Source organism: Marmota flaviventris, chromosome 5, assembly GCF_047511675.1.
Source record: "Marmota flaviventris isolate mMarFla1 chromosome 5, mMarFla1.hap1, whole genome shotgun sequence".
NCBI lineage: Eukaryota > Metazoa > Chordata > Mammalia > Rodentia > Sciuridae > Marmota > Marmota flaviventris.
The window spans coordinates 138,603,606-138,628,695 of record NC_092502.1 but is presented as its reverse complement, the minus strand read 5'-3'; the positions used below and the strand labels follow the sequence as shown (position 1 = coordinate 138,628,695).

Genomic DNA, 25,090 nt, shown 5'->3' with positions numbered 1-25,090 from the left:
ATTTGCATATTCCATTATATTTAGTTAAACCTGTATAAGTAAGTATGAGGCAAAAGAAAAAAACCTGCAAATTTATTTTATATATTATATATTATATAAAATAAATTTGTATATATATACAATATTTATATATAATTAACAATATTATATATAATTAAGTATATATATATACATATATATATATGTGTGTGCGCGTGTGTGTAAGTTACTTAGTCTTAATTGCCTGTATCATTAAAAAATCAGGATTTTATATCTAGAAATTTTCACCTATGGTTATGGCTTGTAAATTGTGCTAATATTTTCTTGTTTTATCTAATTTCAGAATTTAGACTTTGAAAAAAAAATGCTGTATACTTTAAGAGTAGATGCAAGTAACACTCATCCTGATCCCCGATTCTTACACCTGGGACCTTTCAAAGACACAGCTGTAATCAAAATATCTGTGGAAGACACAGATGAGCCTCCTGTGTTCAGTAGACACTCCTACTTGATAGAAGTCGATGAGGATGTAAAGGAGGGTAGCATCATTGGACAAGTCACAGCATATGACCCAGATGCCATGAACAATTTAATTAAGTAAGTACTTTCAGAAGAGTTATGTTTGCAGGTATATAATCTATTTTCAAGCCATTTGGAGACAAATGTGTTGCACAATGTCAGTCAACCACAGAAATAAACACAGATTACAAACTCTTAGTTGAGATGTATTTTAAGCCATTTAGGTGTATTATTTAATTAGAGTCTTACAATTCTAGATATGACTATGATATTTTTCTGGGGATGATAAGATCAAGACACTAAGTATTTAAATAGCCCAATAGTGACAAATTTGGTTCTTAAAAAATCAGGCAGTCTATCTAGCTTCAGGGTTAGTCAGGGATTTGAATCTCACTTTTGATGTGATTCTTCCCCATTGTTCTTCTTTGTTAAATCAAAATGCATGTAAAAGTGATTTAAGAAAGAAATTGGAAATATACATTTCTCTCCCAAAATTATAAAGCTATGCACTTTCAAAAAGAGCCACTAAACCTACCTTAATTAAAATTTTGGTGAAACATTGCACTAGTTCACCATAATTCAAATATGAACACTTACATGTTCATATACTACAGCATTACTAAAGAAATAATGATATATAAGTCAATGGAAAGGTTAAAGTACTAACAACTAGCAGACTATAATACTTTTCCAATATTTCAATATTATATTCATTGTTTCAAAGCTTTAAATAAGTATAACTTTAATGCCAATAAAATAAATAAATATAATAAAGTATCTTTATAAAATTATAAATTTACATAAGAAAAACCTCAATGATTCTTAGAAAAATTTTCTTAAGGAGAATGGGAATGTAATTGATACCTAAATAACTATGAATAGGACAGAAGGGTGCTGATGTGTAGATATGTAGAGGAAATTAGAAATGACAGAAAATGTAGATAAATAATACCTTTTCCATTTAAATATGTGGCTAGTAAAATACCTATAATTTCATTTTTCTTTAAATTTTACTCTTAAGAAAAATAATTGGTTAGACTTTTTTTATGCCTTCCTTTACACATAGAATATTAATGAATATACGTATTACCTAGTTTTTATTTTAGGACTTTCCAAATGTGTCAATTTGCAAAGTAATATTGCTGCACAAAATATATTCTGGTAAAAATTCTATTAGTTATTGGCATTAATATACAATTGAACATGTTAAACTTTGTAACCAAGAAATATTCTAGAATATTTTATTCTGTAGATCATAACTAGAGCTTAAAATTTGGTTAGTTTTAGGTTGAGTAGAAAAATCATTTACTGAATCTCCCCGTGTAAAAAGTAAATGATTGTTTTCAAATTTTATATTTTGTATGCTATTAAACATTATTTTTATGAGATTCATTCTAGTTTATACAAGAAATATTTTACTCTTAAAAATATTTTTATAAGGGCTGAAGTTGTAGCTCAGTGGTAGAGCACTTGCCTCATAAATGTGAGGCACTGAATTCAATCCTAGCATCAAATAAAAACAAATAAAGGTATTGAGTCCATATACAACTAAAAAATAAAAAATAAATAAATATAATAAAATATTTTTATAAAATTATAAATTTATGTAAGAAAATATTTACTCTGAAAAATATTATTTTCGATATACATAAAAGTATGCATATCAGTATACTCATATTTTTATCAATATACATATATTTTTATCATTATAAATGCCCATATTAGGGACTGGGGTTGTGGCTCAGCAGTAGAGTGTTCACCTGGCAAGTGTGAGGCTCTGGATTTGATCCTCAACACCACATAAAAATAAATAAAAAAGGTATTGTGTCCAACTACAACTAAAAAATAAATATTAAAAAAAATAAATTCCCATATTATTCAAAACAAAGTCTTTAAATAAAATGAAAAATTATCAGTTTTTCTATGATTAATTTATCTGTACTAGAATGTTCATTTCTAATACAATGTGATTTTTTATGCTATTGAAATGGGACATGCTTATTGCCTTTTTGTCCCCATATGTGAATATGTTAAAACTCAGTGTTTAAAATACATCCAGCTTCTTTGCAATGCTCAAAGAGAAACAAATGCTTATTTCTTTTTTACTTTTAAATCATATATTTGGAACTTGATAAAGGACTTCACAAATTTGGCAATTATCCAAAAATTTACAAATGTATATGATAGTACTAATAACACATTGTAATAAAATGTTCTTATAGTGAAAATAGAGATAGTTTGGCTATTCCACTAGAATGATGGATTGGCTTTTCAGTGATTGGTGTTAACATTTTTTCCCTCTAACATCTCAACTTGATAACACCTTCTTATTTTTAAAGAAAATAAGAGGTTTGCCACATTAGTAACTATAAAGGTTTAATGAGTGTCTGCCTTTGATGGTTTGGACCAGTTTCTAAACATGTGGTCTAGGTTTGGTCATACCTTCATTTCTCCTTAGCATTTGATATGAACAAATGTTTTTGATAGAAATCCTACATGTTCATTTTTAAAATAATTAATTGTACCTTTTTAAAATGAAAGTAATCCACTGTTAAAAAGTTGTTGTCAATGACAGAGTCTCAACTTATTTAGATAATGAACCATCTTATTGTTTGACCATTAAGCATTTCTGAATCATAAGGAGACCACATCTTAACAGTAGTCTGTGGATCTTTCCTAATTTGTATCCTATATTTGCATATTAAGAAGTCAATAAATGTTGCAAGAGGCATGTTAATTATTCCATGACACCAAGGTTACTTGTTCATTTACTCAGGTGAGGTGTCTCATCAGCCTTTATCAATTCTTAACACTCCTTTCTGCAGAAATATTTTCATCTCATCAATAAATTTTGCACCAGGCAACAATGTGTATGTTTTATTAGTCAAATCATATTATAAAATTTATAACAGTTAACTACCACACTTTGTCTATTTTCTCCATTCAGTTATTTCTGTTTCAATGCATTTGTTTTACTATTACATTCTTTTTTCTGTTTATATTGTGGATACTTTGCTTTCTTCCCCCTCCCTGTTTCTTTGACTTACAATATGAGGTTATTTATTTGAGATATTAATTTTACATTTTTCTTAAATATACATCATAGTGATATAACTTTCTCTGTTAGCATAGCTTTAAGTGTGTTATACAACAGTCTAATATTAATATGTGGCCTTCCTCTTTTTTAATTATTGTTTTCAATTAAAACATAACTTGTATTGTAGATAGATGGTCTTGCTTTATAACCCAGTTTAATATTATTTCTTTTAAATGAAATGTTTATACTGTGATTTTCCATACTGTTAAGTTTGTCATCTTGCCTTTTTTTTTTCTGATTGTTTCATCTTTTTCTTGTTTCCTCTTATTTTGTGCCATTTTGGATTAGTACAATATTACAGATTGCTGGTTTTCTAACAGTATGGTAAATATTTTGCTCTGTAATAATGTTTCTTCCTGTATGGAATCTTCCTCATGCTGCTTTTAATTTTTCAGTAATTTTAATTCAATTGATTGGAATATGACTTACAATAATGGACTTCATTTCTTTTTTGCTTAAACTTTGTTGAATTTCTTCGATCTGTGAATTTATATCTTTTGTGAAGCTGGGGAAACTTTTAGGCATTGAATCTTCAATTTCTTCCCCCATCTTCTTCTCCTTCAGGGAATATAAATGTTATTAGGTCTCATGAATGTTTCTGTCATTTAGTATGTACCACATTCCACAGCATCTTCATATTCATTAATTATTTCTGTAATGTTTAATCAATTTTAAATCCATGCAGAATATCTATCTTTTTTAATATTTATTTTTAGTTGTAGTTGGATACAATACCTTTATTTTATTTATTTTTATGTGGTGCTGATGATTGAACTCTAGCCTTGCACGTGCTAGGTGAACACTCTACTGCTGAGTCAAAACCACAGCCCCCAGAATATTTTTTAACGTACATTCATTGTCATTTATTCTGTAGATGTTCTATTAAGATCACATATATATGTATACTATGCACATATATGAACATATGTATACGGAACACAGTTAAACATCTTTTGAATGTCATTTTGAGCTAATTCTATCGACTGTGTCATCTCTGTGTTGGTTTGAATTAATAGATTTTTCTTTTCACTCATGCATTCCTGTTTTTTGCATACATGTAATTTTATTGGATTATAGACACTGTGACTTTTACCATGGTTACTGTTGTCTAAGTTTGCATTTTTATGAAAATTCCTGAGCTTTATCTGATGTAGTTAAGTTGGTTGAAAGAGCTCAGCCCTTTTGGACCTTGTTCTTGTGCTTTCTCAGCAGCCCTTAGTGTAAGCCTAGTTTTGCTCCATTGTTCACAATATCTGTTTGTTTGAAATTATATAGTTTTCCATCCTGTATGATAACCAGCAAAACTATCTCAAGGTTCATAATATTCCACTAATATTCCTAGTTGATATTGTGTACCCTTTAATTCATAAGATAATTTACCTTCATAGTGTTGTAGCCAAGTTGGATCCTCTTCAGATTTCAGCCTTCGCCTTCTCTCCAGTGCTCCCTGCCAACTTTAGCCACTGTTGTCTACCTCTACCTCTCTGGGTTTCTACTCACAATACTATAGGAACCTAGAGGACATTCGTGAAAGTTCAGGAGCTCACCTCCTTTTCTTCCCTTCTCTAAGAATTGCTGATTTCTGTTGTTGTTGTTGTTGTTGTTGTTGTTGTTGTTGTTGTTGTTGTTCTTCTTCTTCTTCTTCTTCTTCTTCTTCTTCTTCTTCTTCTTCTTCTTCTTCTTCTTCTTCTTCTTCTTCTTCTCCAGCTCCCCCTCCTCCTCCTCCTCCTCCTCCTCCTCCTCCTCCTCCTCCTCCTTCTTTTGTAATACAATGGAGTGGATTGTTCTTTGATGTTGTTGTAGTACATGGACACAATTCCTTTATTTTACTTGTTTTTATTTTTATGTGGTGCTGGGGATTGAACCCAGTGCCTCACACATGCTAGGCATGCACTGTACCACTGAGCCACAACCCCCAGCCTCTAAATGTCCAGTTCTTTAAACATCATTGTTTGCTTGCAATTTGCCTTTTTTTTTTTTTTGATGTTTAGTGTGTATGGGAAATCCATCCCCTATTATTCTATTTTTGTCAAAAGAAAAATGAAAAATTATTTTAAAAATTGTTCCCGAATTGTTTAAGTGTAGCAATTCATTTTCAAAAACACAGGAAATTTTGTAGCAAATAAAACATGAAATTCTCTGTTACTCCTGTGTTACTTTACTGCCCTTCTATTAAATATTCCATTATTCAAACAATTTGTCAATCTATCTCATTTTTATATCATTGAGTCCTTTAGTCTTTGTATGTTTTAAATTCTGTGTGTTCACTTATGTTCCAAACTCAGTAATTTTTTTATAAATAATGCACTATTATGTCAACAATACATCATTGATAAAAATTTAGATTGCTTGGAGCTTATATGTATATTATAGATTACATATAATACATATATATGAGATCACACATATATAATATATATAGATTACATATACATGTTCTGTATCAATATATGATTACACATATAGATTACATGTAGAGGTTACATATATTTTGTATACATTTTAGGCATATATATATATAAATAATAAATATATGTACAATCTTCACCTAAATATAATAATTTACTGAAGGTACAATTTCAAAAATAAAGTTCTGTGTCAAAAAGATCTATAGTCAAATTTGTATTCTTGTTTCACAGTGTTAAAAATTGGTTGTTACATTTTTAAGTTTATAGTCCTCCCAGAAATATTGGCCTTGGATAGAGAACTCACATCCTGGAGAAAAAAACAATGAGAAATAATTTTACCAGTAAATCTAAAAAAGTGCCTTTCAAAGAAAAATATTAAAAGAACAAATTAATCTCAAATTATATTTCTTAAATTATATTGCCAATTCTGCCCCCCAAAAAGCATTATAGACTGAATGCTATTAACATGTAAATGTATGGGGGAAAAATACTTTAGAACTCCAAATATAGTATGAAGAAAAATCGGTATTAATTCAACAGTGAGTCAACAATGTAATTTGGGGCAAGGGGCTGGGGATTGAACCCAGCCCCCTCCCCCCATGAGCTAGGCAAGTGTTACATCAAAAGCCCATGTAGAAGTCTTTGCTTTGTCTAATGCAATTTAGAAAGATGACTAAATGACTATTTCCTAAATGCAAAAACAGGCTGCAATTAGCATCATGGGGATTCATATTTTTCCAGAAAATATTGGGAACTACTTCTTCCAACACTCACCCCCTGTAAATCTGTCATCAAACATATTTTCTGAAATACATCTGCTACTTGCAACATGAAATTTTTGTTACAGTTAGCAGCTGTTGTCACCTCTGCTTCACCACATTAGTTATCATGGAGTTACTTATCCCAAGTTGTAGAGTCGATTATAGCTTGACAAGGTCTGAAAGAACATCATGCTTCATTTCACACCTATTTTACGCTTAGTGTATTTAAAATTCAATGATTTTTTTTTTAAGAAATCCTTTATACTGCTGTTAAAACTAAAATAAAGTACTTATGGCAAAAATTTAGTTATGCTTCAACAAAATATATATATGATTCCAACATAAACAAAAATATGTGCATAAGTGCATTCATATATAGTGGTGCTTTTATTTCAGAGGGTAACATAGTAATGGTGTAACAACAATACTAAACTTAGAAAAGAATATTCTGAATTAATATAATTAACAAACGTGAAAAAAATGTTAAACATCTCCAACAATTACAGAAATGCAAATTAAAGCTACACTGAGATTTCATCACACTTGAGTTAGAATGGAAATTCTGACAAACAACAATAAATATTGGTGAGGATGTGGGGAAAAAGGGTACACTCATACATTGCTGGTTGGATTGCAAATTGGTGCAACCACTCTGGAAAGCAGTATTGGAATGGAACTAGGAATGAACAACCATTTGATTTAGTTATCACACTTCTTGGTGTATATCCAAAGGACATAAAATCAGTATACTACAATGATATAGCCACATTAATGTTTATAGCAGCTCTTCACAAAAGCTATGCTAAGGAACCAGCCTTGTTGTCCATCAACAGATGAATGGATAAATAAAATGTGGTTTCTATACACAATAGACTGTTACTCAGCCATAAAGAAGAATGACTTTATGATATTTGCCAATAAGTAGATGGATGTAGTGACTAACATCCTAAGTTAAATAAGCCAATTCCCAAAAACTAACACTTGAGTGTGGTCTCTGATACATAAATACTAACCCAAGGGAAATTAAGGGAATAGAGGTGGTGATAAGAATAAGAAAGACAGTGGAGTGAATCTGACATAACTTTCCTACATACATCTATGAATACACAACAGTGAATCTCAACATTATGTACATCCATAAGACTGTGATCTTAATTAGAATAAGATATATTCCATGTTTTTATATAAATAAGTCAAAGTAGACTCTATAACTAAAAAGAACACATAAAAATAGAGAAAAAGAATTATAAGTAATTTCATCATATAACAAACATTCGTGTTTTTAATCATTTCATGGTTCTCAGCTATGGAAAATTCATAAGTAGAAGCTAGAATGGAAAGAGTAGATCCATATCAGGACTCTACTGACTTATTGAAAGAAGTAACATGAATCCAATAAAGGAAAAATAATGTAATGATAAGCTATTATAGCATATTACTGATTTGGCCTCCTGTCTTAACTCAGTTTCCTTTTTACTTGTAATTTTTTTAGTAAAAAATTTCAGGTATATGATATGGGTTTGATTTTTAATGGTAGAATATGAAAATGGAAAGCAAACAAAAAATGGAATCTAGAGATTGGCTACAAGTTCAGTTCTCTTTGCTTTATTTCACTTGTTATTTGACTCCCAATGGTTGGATCATCTTTCTAGAACAGGCATTCATACACCAAAAATATTATGCCGGTGTTCTTTTGTAACTTACCGTTCAACATTCAGTGTAGGGAAATCAGAAATCAATAATGCATTACTGCTATTATAGGCCATCTGCTGGGACAGAGAGAGAGGTTTTCTTCTGTGTTAAGTGTTTATCAAGCTCTTTCTGCTGTTTTTTTTGTAATCCAATGTATTTATTATTAATAGGTAAACCAGAATGTTCCTATTCTGTGTTGAAAATAGAACTTGGCTGTTAAATAAAAGAAAATTACTTTGGGCTTTTGACAAATAGTAAGGCATCATGTGCGCTGACGAAATTTGCTAAATATAGACCTGTATCATTAACAAAGTAAGCTATTTCTAAATTGTTAAAGTGATTTTCCTTTATGATTCTTAACTTAAAAAGCAATGTCTTTCAGGGTTAAACCTTGGAGTAGGGGCAGACAGAAACACATCCATTTTGATCCTACTAAGCTACAAGAGGGTCAAACCTTGACTTTAATACTTTTAGAATTGTTGCTTATTCCTTCCTCACAGACTGCACATGATAATCTCTAGGGAAAGTAACCATGGGGATAAAAGAAAATTTTATTTTCCTTTTTGATCTTAATGGAAACAGTAGAAAAAAAGTTCAAGATCTATTCAGACAGAAATAGATAATGGCTGACTGTTGACCTTTCCAACAATGAAGAGACGCACCTACAGAGGATACTGTAATTGCTTCATTCCACACAAGATGTGGTCATGTTTTTTTTTTTTTTTTTTTCTTTCCTTGTGTGCATTTCATGTTTGCTTTTACTCATAAATAGAATTTGGTGTATGTAAGGAAAATAAAGCATACTTAATATTGCAGTAATTTTCTTTGTCTTTCTCCTAAATACCTTATAATAGAGATGTGATCCCAAAGGTAAAAACAGCCCACATTGGGAACTAAATTTTAGAAATGCTGAAACTTATGGATTAAAAAAACCTCAAAATTTTGTTAGCACAATTAATCAATAAAGTTTAAAAAGACACAATTCGAAATACCTGACATCTTCAACTTAGGTGTATTGGTAATGATTTTAAAAATCAGATCTACTGCAGATAAGTATGTAACAGAGAACTATTTTTAGAAATCTGATGTAGTTTTGTTTCCTTTTTTTTCTTTTATACGTTCATTGCTATATATATATAGATTTCTAATTGTCCTGTGTCTCCTTAGTGTTTCCCACTCTAGAATTACAACTACTTCCTGTTAAATGATCATAAATCAAATCAGTTTTGTTTTAATCTCCCAAATTCTTATGTAGGAAAATTTCAGTGATTATTGAAAAAATGAGGAGGTTTTTCCATTTCTGTCCAAGATAGGATTCACCTCAGTTTCCCCATTGCACAGTCCTTCCAAAGGAAAAAGAGTGACTAAACTGTTCCATGAGTTAGGAATAAGGTGCAGAAAGAAATCTGAGACTATAAACTTTTCCAAAATTCTACCTTTGAGATAAAACACAATATATTTTTTTCAGTGCCCCAAATACTGTCTTTGAAACAGTATTTCTGAGTTTAAAACATTCATTTAACATAGTTTAAAATAAACTAGGAAAGAAAGAACCTTTATGAACTACAATAAATGTTAAAATTATTTTCAAGATCTAGATTTTCTTTTTGGATTTCTTAAGTTCAGCAGAGCTTTTATAACAATAGATCAACTCGTGTAGCCTCTATTAAAACAACACCCCCCCAAAAAACAGTAGAATTTAAATAAACATGTTTTTGTCCAACAATATTGAAATTGCCAACTTTTCATGATGTTTAGAATCTTTAAAAATGTATTATTAATATTTTTTTGGTTTTTATGGGAGAGGAGTACCAAGGACTTTACTCAGGGGCACTCAACCACTGAGCCACATCCCCAGCCCTATATTGTATTTTATTTAGAGACAGAATATCACTGAGTTGCTTAGTGCCTCACTTTTGCTGAGACTGGCTTTGAACTTGTGATGTTCCTGCCTCATCCTCCTGAGCACTGGAATTACAGGCATCCACCACCATGCCTGCATAATGTTTTTCAAAGTTAGTGCCAGAATGACTCATACAGAATTATAATTGGGTAGTTAAGTTTTCTAATATATTATAATCAAAGGGAATTCATTTGTTAAATATCTTTAATGAGACACATATAAAAATGAGAATTGAACCAGATGCTGATTTTTATGTTTTCTGTCTTTCATGGTTGTTCTTCTGTCTTCATTCTGAGAACTTTATCCAATAGGCTGTATTTGAATGTAGGCTTTGCCCAACATAGGATTCACCTCAGTTTGTCAAAAATGCAGAATCCCAGCTCCCATAATAGACCTACTATTGCAAATTCTAGGGTTTACTGTTGTTGCAATCTGCAGATCAAACCCAGGGCCTCATGCATACTAAGAAAGTACTTTACCAACGAGCTATACCACCAACCCATCAAATCCTGTTTTATTAAGAACTACCCATGATTCATGTGAATGATGGTGTTTGAGAAACATTCCCTTTCCTATATAGCTCCTGAAAAACTCAGAAACAGAAATCTCAAATTTTAGCTAGTCATGCATAGCAAGATTGGATCTATCTACCATCTTGAATTTAAGACAGCTCTTTAAAACAAATCTTTAGAGAGTGTATTAGTTTTCTGTTGCTGCAATAAGAACATATCACAACACTAACAACTTAAATAAAGAAACACAAGTTTGTTTTCTTGTAGTTCTCTGGGTCAAAATTATGGTGTGCACCTCACCAGACCATGAGTAAAGGTGTAATTGTAGACAGGACTATGTTTCTTTCCACAGACTCTAGGAGAAAATTGTTTTCTTGCCCATTCTGGTGGCTAGCAGATTTCAAATCCTTGCAGTTGTGGAGCCAGTTTGTTGTTTCATCATTGACTGTCAGTTTAAAGACTGTTCCCAGATTCTACAGGTTGCCTTCATTCCATTCCTTGTTCCGCCATCTTTGAAGCCATCCACAATAAATCTTTCCTTATCACCCCTTAATTCTCTCCTCTTTGCTTGTCTCCTCTTCCTAGACCACTTTTTTATCTTCCCTCCAGTTTCACTATTAATAACTCTTACGATTAGTTTTTACCCATCAGCATAATTGAGAAAAATCTTCTGTATCAATGTTTTCAGCCTTAATCACACTTGCAAAGTTATTTTTGCCATGTAAAGTAACATATTCATGGGGATTAGGGTATGAAACGCTTTGGGAAAGGAGACATTATTTTGGCAACCGTAAAATAAAGCTTGGGATAACATGTGCCGTATTTATCCTTGATGGGAAAATCACAGAACTCTGTGGTATTTGAGATTAGATTTTTATGTGTAATAAGTTGACGCATAGATTAGAGTAAGACCTTTTAGTCACCTGAGATGTTACTTGAATAGAAAACCATTCAAGAACAATGCATTTATGATAGCCTTCTCTATATTAATATGTACTCTTTGAATACATATTCATATTGTTTTTAAGTTTTAGAGTATATTTCATTTACTCAATGATATTGACTCTATCTGATTCAACAATACTATTATGTTTATATTAAATACTAAGATAAAATAAATGATTCAAGTGACAATAACTCACTGCACAAAAATTCATAACCATAAATAATGCCTTTAGTGTGCATACTAATACAATAGTAATATTGGAAACAATTATATAAGATTGTTTATGAGATAAAGATCCCAAGCCACATCAATGTTTATACTAGCACAAATCACAGTGGCTAAACAGTGGAACCAAACTAGGTGCACATCAGTTGATGAATGATAAAGAAAATGTAGTAAATATACACAATGGAATACTATTCAGCATTAAAATAGAATAAAATCATAACATTTGCAGGTAAATGGAGTTGGAGAATATAATGATAAGTGAAGTTAGCCAATCTCAAAAATCTAAATGCCAAATGTTTTCTCTTATATAAGGATGTTGATTCATAGAGAGGTTGGTGGGGCATGGGAGTATTAGATGAACTCTAGATAGAGTAAAGAGGTGAAAGGGGAAGGGAGGAGGCATGGGGACAGGAAAGACAGTGAAATGAGATGGAGATCATTACCCTAAGTACATATATGAAGACACGAATGGTGTGACTCTACTTTGTATACAACCGGAGATATGAAAAATTATGCTCTATATGTGTAATTTGAATTGTAATGCATTCTGCTGTCATATATAACAAATTAGAATAAAAAGATTCCAGAACGTTATCAGCACTTTATATTTCATGCCTTTGTCAGATCATTGAGGAAAGTCCCTATAACTTTAAGAAATATTTGAAGAACTAATAATCTTAAAATAATGCCAGAATTTATGAGTCTCTTTTCTGCCAGATACTCTGTTGATCGGAATACTGATATGGACCGAATTTTTAGTATCCACTCAGAAAATGGCTCTATTTTCACTCTGAAGCCTCTTGACCGGGAATCATCCCCTTGGCACAACATCACTATTACAGCCACAGAAATAAGTAAGTTGTCAACACATCTATCTGAATGCATTATCTTTTACCAAAGTGATCAGGTAATGTCTTAAGTTGACTCTTTCTCTCCTGTAGAATGGCTACATTGTGAGAAATATTTTAGAGAAATTATTTCAAAAGTTTGGGGTTAAAGGATTATTGAATCACTCATTTATTTAAAATTTTATTTTTTATAATTTAGAGTAGGATAGAAACATAATCTAATCTCATAAAAATTATTAACCAATCTATAAAAATAGAGTACTACATTCTTAGTGATATTTCATCTTATTATTGTGCTTTCCCTGTGGACCATGTTGATGTATTCATCAGCATCAGCTAAGAAAGTGAATACCCCAGAACTGATCTGTTGCTAAGCTACAAATGGGCAAGTGGTTTTAGTTCTTCTCTGTAAATGAGCCTGAAATCTTACACATGTTCTTGTTGCAGATAATCCAAAACAAAGTAGCCATATTCCAGTCTTCATCAGAATTCTGGATATTAATGATCATGCTCCGGAATTTGCCATGTATTATGAAACATTTGTTTGTGAAAATGCAAAACCTGGGCAGGTAAATGAAATTATTATAAATTTAAAATATTTTTTTTCTTTATGAAGGCAGATGACATTAATTTATTTGTAAGATTATTTTCATGCCACTCTGTTCCTAGTTCCTTATTTACTTCTGTTTGATCTAACCAAATTTATTTTTTAAACTCATTTTTATTGTCAATCTAATAGAATATAATAGTGAAAATTTATACATCAGGCATATAATAAATATCATGTATTGCTGCAGTCCGTCTCCAGCAAAATAACCGGGGGGTGACGAACAACTTGTTTACGTTGATACAGCAGGAGTAGGAGCCGTTTATTGTAGGACAGGAGGGGTATATATACATTCCACACAGCTTATCTTAATTAACGTAAACTAGATACAGCAGTCATCTCCACATGTAATGGCTCGCTGGCATTACTTCACAAACCACTCCCTCTGGCAAAATGCCAGGCGCCATCTTGACTTGTTTACAGACTCTAACTATATATATATATATATATATATATATATATATATATATACAAAGTTCATATTTGGATTCATAATTAGGCTGAGTTATATACATTAAAGTATGGAGGTACATTATTAGATAAATGTGAAGTATAAAAATAAAAATTTTCTCTTTTAACTAGAATAATGATAAATATTTTTATTACATTTTTCTAATTTAAATAGCTCAATCAGGAGTTTTTGTTTTGATCTAAATGATATTTGTGATTTATAATTTTCTATTATAAAATATGAATTATATTTATAATTTTCATTAATAAAAATTGTTAATGACTTGTAAATTCCAATTACAAAGTAATGTTTCAAATATATCTAAAGTAATTTAAAGAAATGTACAATATGCCCAATTTTTATTCAAACAGAATTTTCTAAGAACACCAACTCTATATCTACCTATCTATCTACATGTATATTTAAAGAGTTATTCAGTTACTTCTTTAAGGCAAAAATATGTAGATGGTAAGAATCATCGACAATTTCACCATGTCCATTTAAGAAAATAAAATGGAAAACACTCATTCTTTTATTTCAATTGAGATTTTTAAATGTTTGTGCCCCCCCCCCCAATTCATTCACATGTTGCAGTTGTGAATTTGGAGAAAGGGTCTCCAAGGTAATAATTAAGGTTAGTTGGGGTCATGAGAAATGTTGATCTGATATAACAAGTGCTCTTATGAGGAGCCATACCAGGGATCTCATGTTTTCTCTTTCTCTCTGAGCTCATGAACCCAGGAAATGCCATGTGAATACTCAAAGAAAAGACAGCAAAACATAAGGCAGGAGGACAGTTCTCACAAGAAGCCAACCATGTTGGCAAGCTGATCTCCAACTTCTAGCTTTAAGAACTGTGAGAAAACACATTTCTTTTGTATAAGCCACAGTCTGTAGCATTTTGTTACAGCATCCTGGCTAGGATGAAACTACTTTCCAACTTCCACATACACTCAAAAATTACAATGGAAGCCAGGCATGGTAGCCTCTGCCTATAATCAAAGCTAATGATAGCTATTATCCTAGCTACTCCTCCTAGGATTCTGAATTTGAGGCTAGTCTTGGTAGCATAATAAGATGTCTCAAAAATAAATAAATAAGGCGAAGTGGTTATTTTTTTCTTTTTTGACTCACATAGATTTATTACATGCTTATTTCAGTTCAAAAACATTTTTCTTTTTCCACTTTGGTACATGATAATGGCCACGTTCTCAGTTCAGTAATAATTACTGTTATTTGATGTTTATTTTTTTATAGCATGGCCACACATTAGTAAACTTACTAAACTATTTTTCTACTAATGGACATTTACTTAATCAATAAGATCTTATTCTTTCAGAGAGCATCATAATGAGCACTAGAGTACATTATGTATTTTTACTTACTGGTATAATTTTTCTTTGTTATAAGCTTTGAAGTATGAATGATTAATCTATAAATATTAATAGATGCTGCCAAATATTTTCAAATATTATTTAAGGGATTCTTCTGACAGTTATGATTGCCTATTTACTTGGATTACTCTAGATTTTAAATGTCTGTGAACTTCTAAATATCTCATGAGAGTTTAGTATAAATTTCTTCAAACTCATTTAAGCTGAATGTTTTCATAAATGTATGTTTTTTTTTTTTTTTTTAATCTTCACACTTGTATCAGGTTCCTGGAGTTGCCATGAAAAATTACCACATACTAGATGATTAGAAACCACGGAATAATTTTTCTCATAATTCTAGAGATTAAATTTCCAATATTGATCTGTCACCAGTCTATGCTCTCTCTGAAGGTTTTAAGTAGGATCCTTCCTTAACTTCCAAGCTTCTTGTGGTTGCCATGATGTTGTGACATTCCTTGGAGTGTGGACTTCCAATCTCAACCTCTATCATTACATTGTACTCTTTAAAAAAAAATTAATTGTAGTTGGACACAATATCTTTATTTACTTTTATGCGGTGCTGAGGATTGAACCCAATGCCTCACAGGTGCAAGGTGGGCTCTCTACCAATGAGCTACAGCCCCAGCCCTACATTGCATTATTGATGTAAATCTTTCTATATTCAAAATTGTCTGTTTTTATGACGACTCCTGTCATTGAATTAGAGCTCTCACTCATCCAGTAAGATTTAATTTTTACTTGATAATATCTGCAGAAAAGTTTGTTCCAATTGTGATCATATTTATAGGTAATATGATTTAGGACTGGAATTTATCTTTTGGGGACCACAAATGAACCTACCTGAATCAGTAGGTGTTCTTTACTCATTTATATATTAGTGTGCTATATTTTATTGATTCATATGAATTACTGATACAATGCATACTAAAATTAGATACAAAGTATGATTGATAATAATTATAATTATTTAATATATATTCTTACTGTTTCATTAAATCAACAAAGATAAAAATAAAACATAGTTCCTAAAATATAAAGCCCATCAAATCATTTGAAGAACATAAGTCATGCAATTAAAGGACCAAGATTTTTTAATGATTAAGAATAGTTCTACAAATAAGATTTATTATTATTATTCAGGATCAGGAGGTTGAGCAATAATATTAAATGTTTTGTGATTTTTTAAAATATTGTGCTTCAATTTTCTAAGGGAAAACGATTATTAATTTTGTATTAACAATTGTGCACTTTCAGAAGCCTCATACAAAGAAACACAAAGTCACATGTTAATCTATCAATAAAATGAATGAACTCATATGTAATATGAAGTTAAAGTAGAAGAGTATTGACTAGGAGTTGTAAATGGTATGGCTATAATAGGTACACAAAAACCAAAAATGTTTAAAATTATTGTGAAATTCAATAATTGTTCACCACTGAATATTGGACTAGTACACCTGGAAATGGCACAACTGTTTATTTTTCTAGAAGAGAAAACTGAAAGTAAGCATAATTACATGACTTTAATTTCATATCACACAGATGGCAGAACCAGAACAAGGAAAACAGAACATTGATATGTAGCTTGGTGCCTTTTGTGTTATGAAGTTCTCAATTGGATTTTTCCTCCCAAACTAGTGCTTGCTGCTCCATCTTCCTTTATGCCACACTTCAGAATTATTATGTGCTCAGCAAAGAGGGTCCTAATTTTGCAACTTCCAAAATGATTTCACAATACTTGAGAAGCATTTTTTTTATGAATTTATCTTTACAAACAACATTAAAAGAAAGGCAAGCAATCTGAATTAAATATGCAATATGTTGCAATAATACACATAGCTGTAAAATCTTTTTCTTTATGATAGTATGCGATGAAGAGTTCACTTGTCTGGAAACATATTAATAGTATTCTTGATTTGAAATTGTGGTAAAAAGTTATATTTTTAAAAGGAATCTTGTATGATTTCTTCCTTTGAGAAAACATTTTCTAGTGAACGAAAGGGGTTAGGAACCAAATACTAATAAAATAGGCTGGTGCTTTACAAGACGACAAAAGAGGATGCTTATTGAACTGATCACATGTTTGTTTGTTTGATTTTTTTTAAGTTCATTGTTTCAGTGGCAAGGAAACAGATGATGAATCCTTGAGAAGCACTGACAAGTAATAACAATACAGATAAACATTTTTATTTATTAATTAAATATTATCTTGGACAAAACCTTTACAAAACACCTTGGCATGGTTTACTAAAAAAGACTTTTTTTGTTTCTTAAGTTTAGTGACAAACTCAAAATTCAAAGCATGAAAGCATGGACTTAAAATATTTTTTTTATTAAAAAAGATGGCTACTTTTAGTTTTGTTTTGTTAAATATATGCATTTGTTTTGCTTTCAGCTGATTCAGACTGTCAGTGTTATGGACAAAGATGACCCTCCCCGAGGCCACAAATTTTTCTTTGAGCCAGTACCAGAATTTCCTCTCAATCCAAACTTCACCATTGTAGACAATAAAGGTAATAGAAAAAATTTTAAAAACAAAAATTTTGAAACCTTAAGATGGAAAACTACAAAAGTGTGAAATATTTTCAATTTCTCCCCCAGATAATACAGCAGGAATTATGACTCGCAAAGATGGGTACAGCCGCAACAAAATGAGCACCTACCTACTGCCAATTTTAATTTTTGACAATGATTATCCTATTCAAAGCAGCACTGGCACACTCACTATTCGGGTGTGTGCCTGTGACAATCAAGGGAACATGCAATCCTGCAACGCAGAGGCCTTGGTCCTCTCAGCGGGCCTGAGCACAGGAGCTCTTATCGCCATCCTGCTGTGTGTCCTCATACTTCTCAGTAAGCTATGCCCCTCTCAATGCTCAGTGAACCCATAATTCTCTCCTTCATTGTCCAGGAATTGTACACAAAGTAACACTCTCCTCCAGAGCTAATGGTGAAGCATCTTAACATTTATCAAAATTAGCTTTTCCATGAGAAAAAAAAAAAGTAATTCTAGCTTTTATCTGTGTGGTTAGTTTAAGTTTTCTAGAGGTCAATAACAGAGAAAGTTCTTGGGAGGGAAATGGGATAAATTATGTTATTTGCAGGTATCTATGTTACAATGTACTCATTAAAAAACAGTAAAAAACACAAATATAAAACAAATGCTACATACATATTTTTACAACATTTTATGGCATTAACTGTTATTTCTCTGATTATGGTTACTTTGCAAAGGGCAATTGATTTAATAAGCTGATCTAATCGTTGTATCAACTTCATCAGGTAAAACGTTTATACTTCTACTGAATGGTTATGTAACATGCCAAAATCACTCTTCAGAAAGTGTTTTTATACTGGCATTAAAATAGTTGAGTCTATTTTAGAATACTCTTTTCTATTATTTTCAAAACTGAAGATTGTTTTATCTTTACAAATAATATTACTAACAAATATTTATACTTACATTTATATATGCCAACAAATACATACATATTATCTATATAGATATACATATACATACATACATACATACCCACACAATTGGCAAATTTTTAAAAGTTGTCAAAATAGAACATTTTCCTCATAATACTTTCTATATATAGATGCAATGCACCAAATTAAAAAGTTAAATTTCAGTTTTTAAATATCACTGTGACCCTGTGGTATACTTACCCTACAATGTTTTCTAAATAAATTTGTGCTTCCAGTAGCAAATGTTTTATTTGAGCATACACTAACAGTACAACAATTTAATTCAATTAAACAGTTGTTTCACTGCAAAACACTCCAAAAAATTATTTCCATCAAATATTCATCCAAAATTTTTATGCGTAGGGCAAGAGAGAAAGCCAAATTTATATTCTAATGCTCATATATGCTGGCTTCTTTTCATTGCAAATCCTTTCAAGCTATCTGGATGAAATCCCTTTGGCCAGATATCCTTGCAGGACTTCACTGGGGGATTGATGAAAGTGAGGAGAAAACATTTGTCTCAGTTAAGATGATCCAAATATCTAGAAAAAAAAAAATTCTCCAAGATGAGAACACAGGCACTACCACCATAACCATGAGCAGTTCCCATCCTCACCTGCTGCTAGAAAGTTCAGGTCCTCTATAAAATATTTTTGAAGCCCTGTGGAGATTTAAATTTGGTTTACCCTTTTAGCTCTTACTGATTTTATAGCTTAGACAGTTCTACTTTCCTAATTTAAAATAAGGTAAATATATGTATATTGCAATTTATAAAATTTCTATATTAATGTAGTACACACACAAAGATATTTATGCACATATGATAGAACAAAACATCCACCAAATATTCTGATATTCAAATACAATCATTTAAAACATTTTAAAAACATTTTTGCTATGCAAAAATCCTACAAAGTTTTTATTATTATTCTGAAAAAAAAAAGAATCTGTCACCATTCTTCCTGGAGAAATATAGAAGACACATATTTATTTTTCACCTTCCCAATATATTACTTAAATATGGAATGATTTTGTATCATTTAGTTAAAATTGCTTGTAATGCAGGTTTCATTATCAAAATTACTAAAACATTCTTGCTGTTATTTCAAGTCTTTATAGTAATGGCCAGACATAGTTACTGCATTTCTATAGTTAAAAGTTAGCACTTTGTAAGACAGAATGGGAAATATTTCACCTCTGTGCTGATAATTTTGAAGAAATGCAGTCCTTAGTTTCTCTCTATGCTGGTGGGGGCATGATTAAAACTTTAGCGCAGAGCTTTATAAAAGTTTTCATTCCCAGTACCACTTTGACAGTCTGATGAATCTTTTTAATTTTTTCAGAACAGTTTAAATAGTTGAGACCTTTGGGATGTAGCTCAGTAGTAGAGTGCTTGCCTGGCATGCTTGAGGGCCTGGGTTCAATTCACAGTACTGCAAATAAGTGAATCTATAAGTATATAACTTTATAAGAATGAATCAGAAGAAAATAAGATGTCTAACTAAATTCAAGAAACAAGCAAAAATCAGAATTTGTTTGCTTATTGAATTATTCCTTTGTAGAGAAAGTTTAAATATAGTTTGAAGATAGCTGTCATACTTGAAATGCAATATAAAGTATCTGTGATTTCTATTGGTTTAATAGTCACAAACGCTGCTACTATAATTTTGAATATTATTTACTATGGTAAGAAAGGAAAAAAATGCTAAATTACAGTTTCAGCTTACTAAAAGTGTTCAAACATTTTTCACCGCTCTTTATCCTAGCTTCTCTGAATTCCAATTCCATATCCTTAATTATTAACTTTAAAATAGGAAATGAAGAAAATAATTTTTTTTCTGCCAAAGGAGAAAAAGAAAACTATAAAATGTCTCTCAAATCTACTTACAAATTTTAGTAAACATTTATAGGTAAACTTTAAGATAAATTTACTATATGCTTATTATGCTATTTACCAAAATTAAAGAAATTTAAAATTATCCTTGAATATTAAAATTAGAAAGAACTGGGTTTTTTTTTCCTAGTTATGGCTCAATTTGATGGATGTTAGATCTATTTGGGACTCAATTAATCTTATGTTGTCCTTTAATAGGAGCAAATACAGATATATCTCATTTTTACAAAATAATTATTTTTTAAAAATGTCTCCAAGATGATCCTGAACTCAACACCTGAAGCTCTTTCTGATGAGGTTAACTTAAGATGCTTCTAATTATTATTATAAAAGTCTATTAATTAGGAAGAGCAAAGGATAGCATGCTGGCCAATATAAAAATGACATTGGACATATTAACAAAGAATGGTAATTTTTAAGAAAATATTTTCTTATACAATGAAACATAAATAATTTTGTCAATATATTTAACTGCTCTCAACTAAAGTAAATGTAGCTGTTATTTCTCTGAAGTAATATTTAAATGTTTTGGAGAAGTTTTCTTTCATTAGTTTTTGTGTAACTTATATGTAAAATTACAAAGTTGGTCTCTTTACAATAGAAGATATATATTTTGGAAATCACAAGGAGTTTTTCGTTTTCTTAAAATGAATTTTATTGACTACAGCATATATTTGTTGAGAAAGAGTCATTGTCAAACAAGTAAATAACAATTTAAGTACAAGTTCTCTTGCTATAAATAATACAGTATACTATATGAGGAAGTCCACAGTTAACTTTAAAGCAAAAGTATGTAAATAATAACAACATACAAGTAGAGAGAATACTATTAACAATTAAGTCTCAAAGTTTAAATGCAACTCCTTAAAAAATCATGGAAGTCCTTGCTCAAGATAATATTTAAGCTGTCATGATAATATTTAAGATAGGTACAAGTTAAAGATATGCTTGAGCTTAACTATTGTAATGTAGCAGTTGGAATTTATTTCAAATTTTGAGCAGACATTCAAAACCAGACCAATTAAAGATTTAGTAAAATGGCCCAATTTGGAATAGGATTAAATCAGTAGTTCATACATATTAATGTTCTTATGTGTGTTTATAAACACACACACATAATATAAGACTATAATGCAAATATAAGCATATATTCATCTATAGATGAGTAAATGATTTGTATATATTGCCTTGGGTCATTGAGAAAATATTCAATAGCTGCAAAAATTCTCTTGAGATAAAAGCAACTGGTGCTTCAACATGTCTGTATTTGGAATCATATGTGCATTCTCAAGGAGTGATGTGTCAGATTAAACAATATTTTTCAATATCAGAGGCCCATAGACCTTAAAAGTGAATTGACCTTGTATTATCTGCTTTTTATCAATGTACTGCATCCATTCATTGGCCCAAGGCACTCTGTGCTTGTACAGGATACTCCTCCTGCCAATCAGTCTCACAAACTTCCACACACTGAAGTATGCATGCTGTTTTACCTCGCATCATGAAACCTCACTATTTTCTCATGTTTTTAAATAGTTTTAGTCGTGCTGTTTGCTGCATTGAAGAGACAAAGAAAAAAGGAACCTCTCATAATTTCAAAGGATGATGTCCGCGACAATATTGTGACGTACAATGACGAAGGCGGTGGGGAAGAAGATACACAGGCTTTTGACATTGGCACATTAAGAAATCCAGAAGCAAGAGAAGACAGTAAACTTAGAAGAGATGTAATGCCTGAAACTATTTTTCAGATAAGGAGGACTGTACCCCTATGGGAAAATATTGATGTACAAGATTTTATCCATCGAAGATTAAAAGAAAACGACTCAGACCCAAGTGCACCTCCTTATGATTCACTGGCAACGTATGCCTATGAAGGGAATGATTCCATAGCAGATTCACTCAGTTCCTTAGAATCTCTCACAGCTGATTGTAACCAGGATTATGATTACCTCAGCGACTGGGGTCCTCGTTTTAAAAAACTGGCTGATATGTATGGGGGTGATGAAAGTGACCGAGACTAAGCATATTACTTAATATTAGTGGAACTGTCTTCGTTACTAGAATGAGTGGCCTGCATTCTCCTCCTTGGAGGAATTTTTTCAAAAATTGAAATTACAAACAATACGTAGGTGTTGTCTTAGTAAGGGTTTGCTTAACCAGTAAGTTTCCGTGAATGATTATGAATGATATAGATTTTAAAACAGTAATAATAACCAGTTCACCCTCTTTGCCTAATAACCTTGGAAGGAAATTATATCACATTAATAATCAATAAAAATATTTAAAAGGCTTTTTGTGCCTTTTCTTAGGTATAAAAACTTTATAAATGCTTTCTTAACTGACTTTCAGTCACCTTTACTATTAAATTAAACATTGTGCAACTGCTTTGTAAAATAATATAGAAAATATATATCGCTGATGAAAAAGGAATGACTACTACTGCCATATTTATTTAGTTGAAGAATGTCTTTGTGTTAATTCATTCATATTTTTATAAATGTATATTTATATTTTTGTATTTTTGAAATAAACTAGTATTTATAAAAAATAAATTTCATTTTATTTAATCCATAGAGGCAGTCTGATCTCACTTAAGACATGAATGCTTTACATCTTTAAGTGTAAAGTATGATTTACTCAGGGAAAAAGCAGTTAAGAAGTTACTGCTTGGAATTTGGTACTAAAGTGAGGTGGAATTATAAATGATCTTTGGTACGAATTGTTATTTGTTGTTTTAATTACTTAAATATTGACAAATGTTTATTGAACCACTGAAGTCTATGCATGGAAGAATATGAGATACTTTGGAAATATAAAGTATTATATATACATATATATATATATATATATATATACACACACACAAATATATAGTTGTGGATAATAAATTAAGTTTTTTTCAAGTCTTTATCAACCATTGGATTGTATTTATAGTAAATGAAATGTCAGTGATCTTATGTAGAAGAGAAAAACCTTAATCTCTCTTCTTTGTTTTTGTTGTTTTTTTTTTGGGGGGGGGGCTTTGATTGAATAATTCATGAAATACTTGGTGAGTCTGGGGTAATAATTCAAAATTAATATTGACAAACTATAGGGTGTTTAAAAATTAATTATTTTACTGTGGCTAAGAGTTATGTATTTGAGGGAATACTGAAAGAGCTAAGGACTTGTAGAAATAAAATCTAAAAGGATCTTATGGTGCTTAATAAAGGTTAAGATTGTCTAAAGAACCAAATATAGGCACACTAAGACATAGGCAGGAAGAAGGAAAAGGTTCCTGCATGAAAATCATTTGCAAATCTTTGAAAGACTGCCATGCAGAAAACTTGACCTTGTATTATCTGCTTTTTATCAATGTACTGACTTCACCAGCATGTAAAACCTAAATCAAAATAGTCACAGGGAGACTACACGCTATCTATTTTCTCTGGCAAATATTATTTGTTTTCTTTAATTATTCATCTTTTAAGGAGCACATGCCAGACAATGGTAATTCACAGGTGGAATTAATAAGGGAGAAATTGACAATTGACTCTTCTGTTGTCAAGGCTGAAAATAGTAAATATTTCACAAATTGCAAGCAGATAGGTATGTGTTATTATGTAACTCTTTTGGAAAATTTCTGAAGACTAACTCAATAACTTCATTAGCAACAGCTACTACACACTAAACAGTCAACTTAATGTTTAAATTATTATGAGCACCACAATAAACCAGGGTACCTTCAAGTTGTAGACTTAAATTGCTTTGAAATAGTCACATTGATACCAGATAGAATAAGACAGAGCAAATTTTAAACTTGATATTTTAGCAATGTTAATTCAACTACCATTTTTTGTGTCAATTAATTTATGAGTTAGTATCAGAGTTTTCTCTTTCCTTGATTATGAAATTACCAATATACCATTTATAAAAAGAAAGTACCTAACAGATTTTATATTTAATATACTTAGCAGATGCTCTAATCAGAATTTGATTTAATTAAATAAATTACCAGATCTAACTCTAGCATTTCCTAGAATTTTTCAAAGATGTTCAGAATTTCTTTAGCAAGAAAGATGAATTTAAGAGACAGAAGGACAAGGTTTTAGTATTCTCATGCTGATGAACTAAAGAGAAATTATTAAATTTCTCCAGAAAATACACATAATAAGTTTACTATGCGTGGTATAAATAATTTTATGTCACTAAATGCACGCAATATATCCAGTAATATGAGTTTTTTATCACTGGATTTCCATGGACTGTGTACTTGTTAAATTGAAGCATATTTATTCCTTATCTTTACTTACTTGTTAAATAAAACAATTAATTAGCTTTGAATATGTAAACGTAAGATAAATTTAAAATCATTTGAATAGTTTCTACCAGATATAA

General features: G+C 30.8%; 1 protein-coding gene across 2 annotated transcripts in view; it reads left to right on the top strand.

Annotated features, from left to right (window-relative positions):
• Positions 1 to 22,734, top strand: part of Cdh9 (cadherin 9) — a 99,093-nt gene extending 76,359 nt beyond the window's left edge. For both annotated transcript variants that reach the window (XM_071611884.1, XM_071611885.1), the window contains 6 exons: positions 323 to 576; positions 12,763 to 12,899; positions 13,341 to 13,462; positions 17,741 to 17,858; positions 17,947 to 18,198; positions 22,247 to 22,734. In XM_071611884.1, coding sequence (XP_071467985.1) covers positions 323 to 576; positions 12,763 to 12,899; positions 13,341 to 13,462; positions 17,741 to 17,858; positions 17,947 to 18,198; positions 22,247 to 22,734 — 1,371 coding nt within the window. The remainder of the gene's footprint in view (positions 1 to 322; positions 577 to 12,762; positions 12,900 to 13,340; positions 13,463 to 17,740; positions 17,859 to 17,946; positions 18,199 to 22,246) is intronic.
• Positions 22,735 to 25,090: the final 2,356 nt, after the last annotated feature.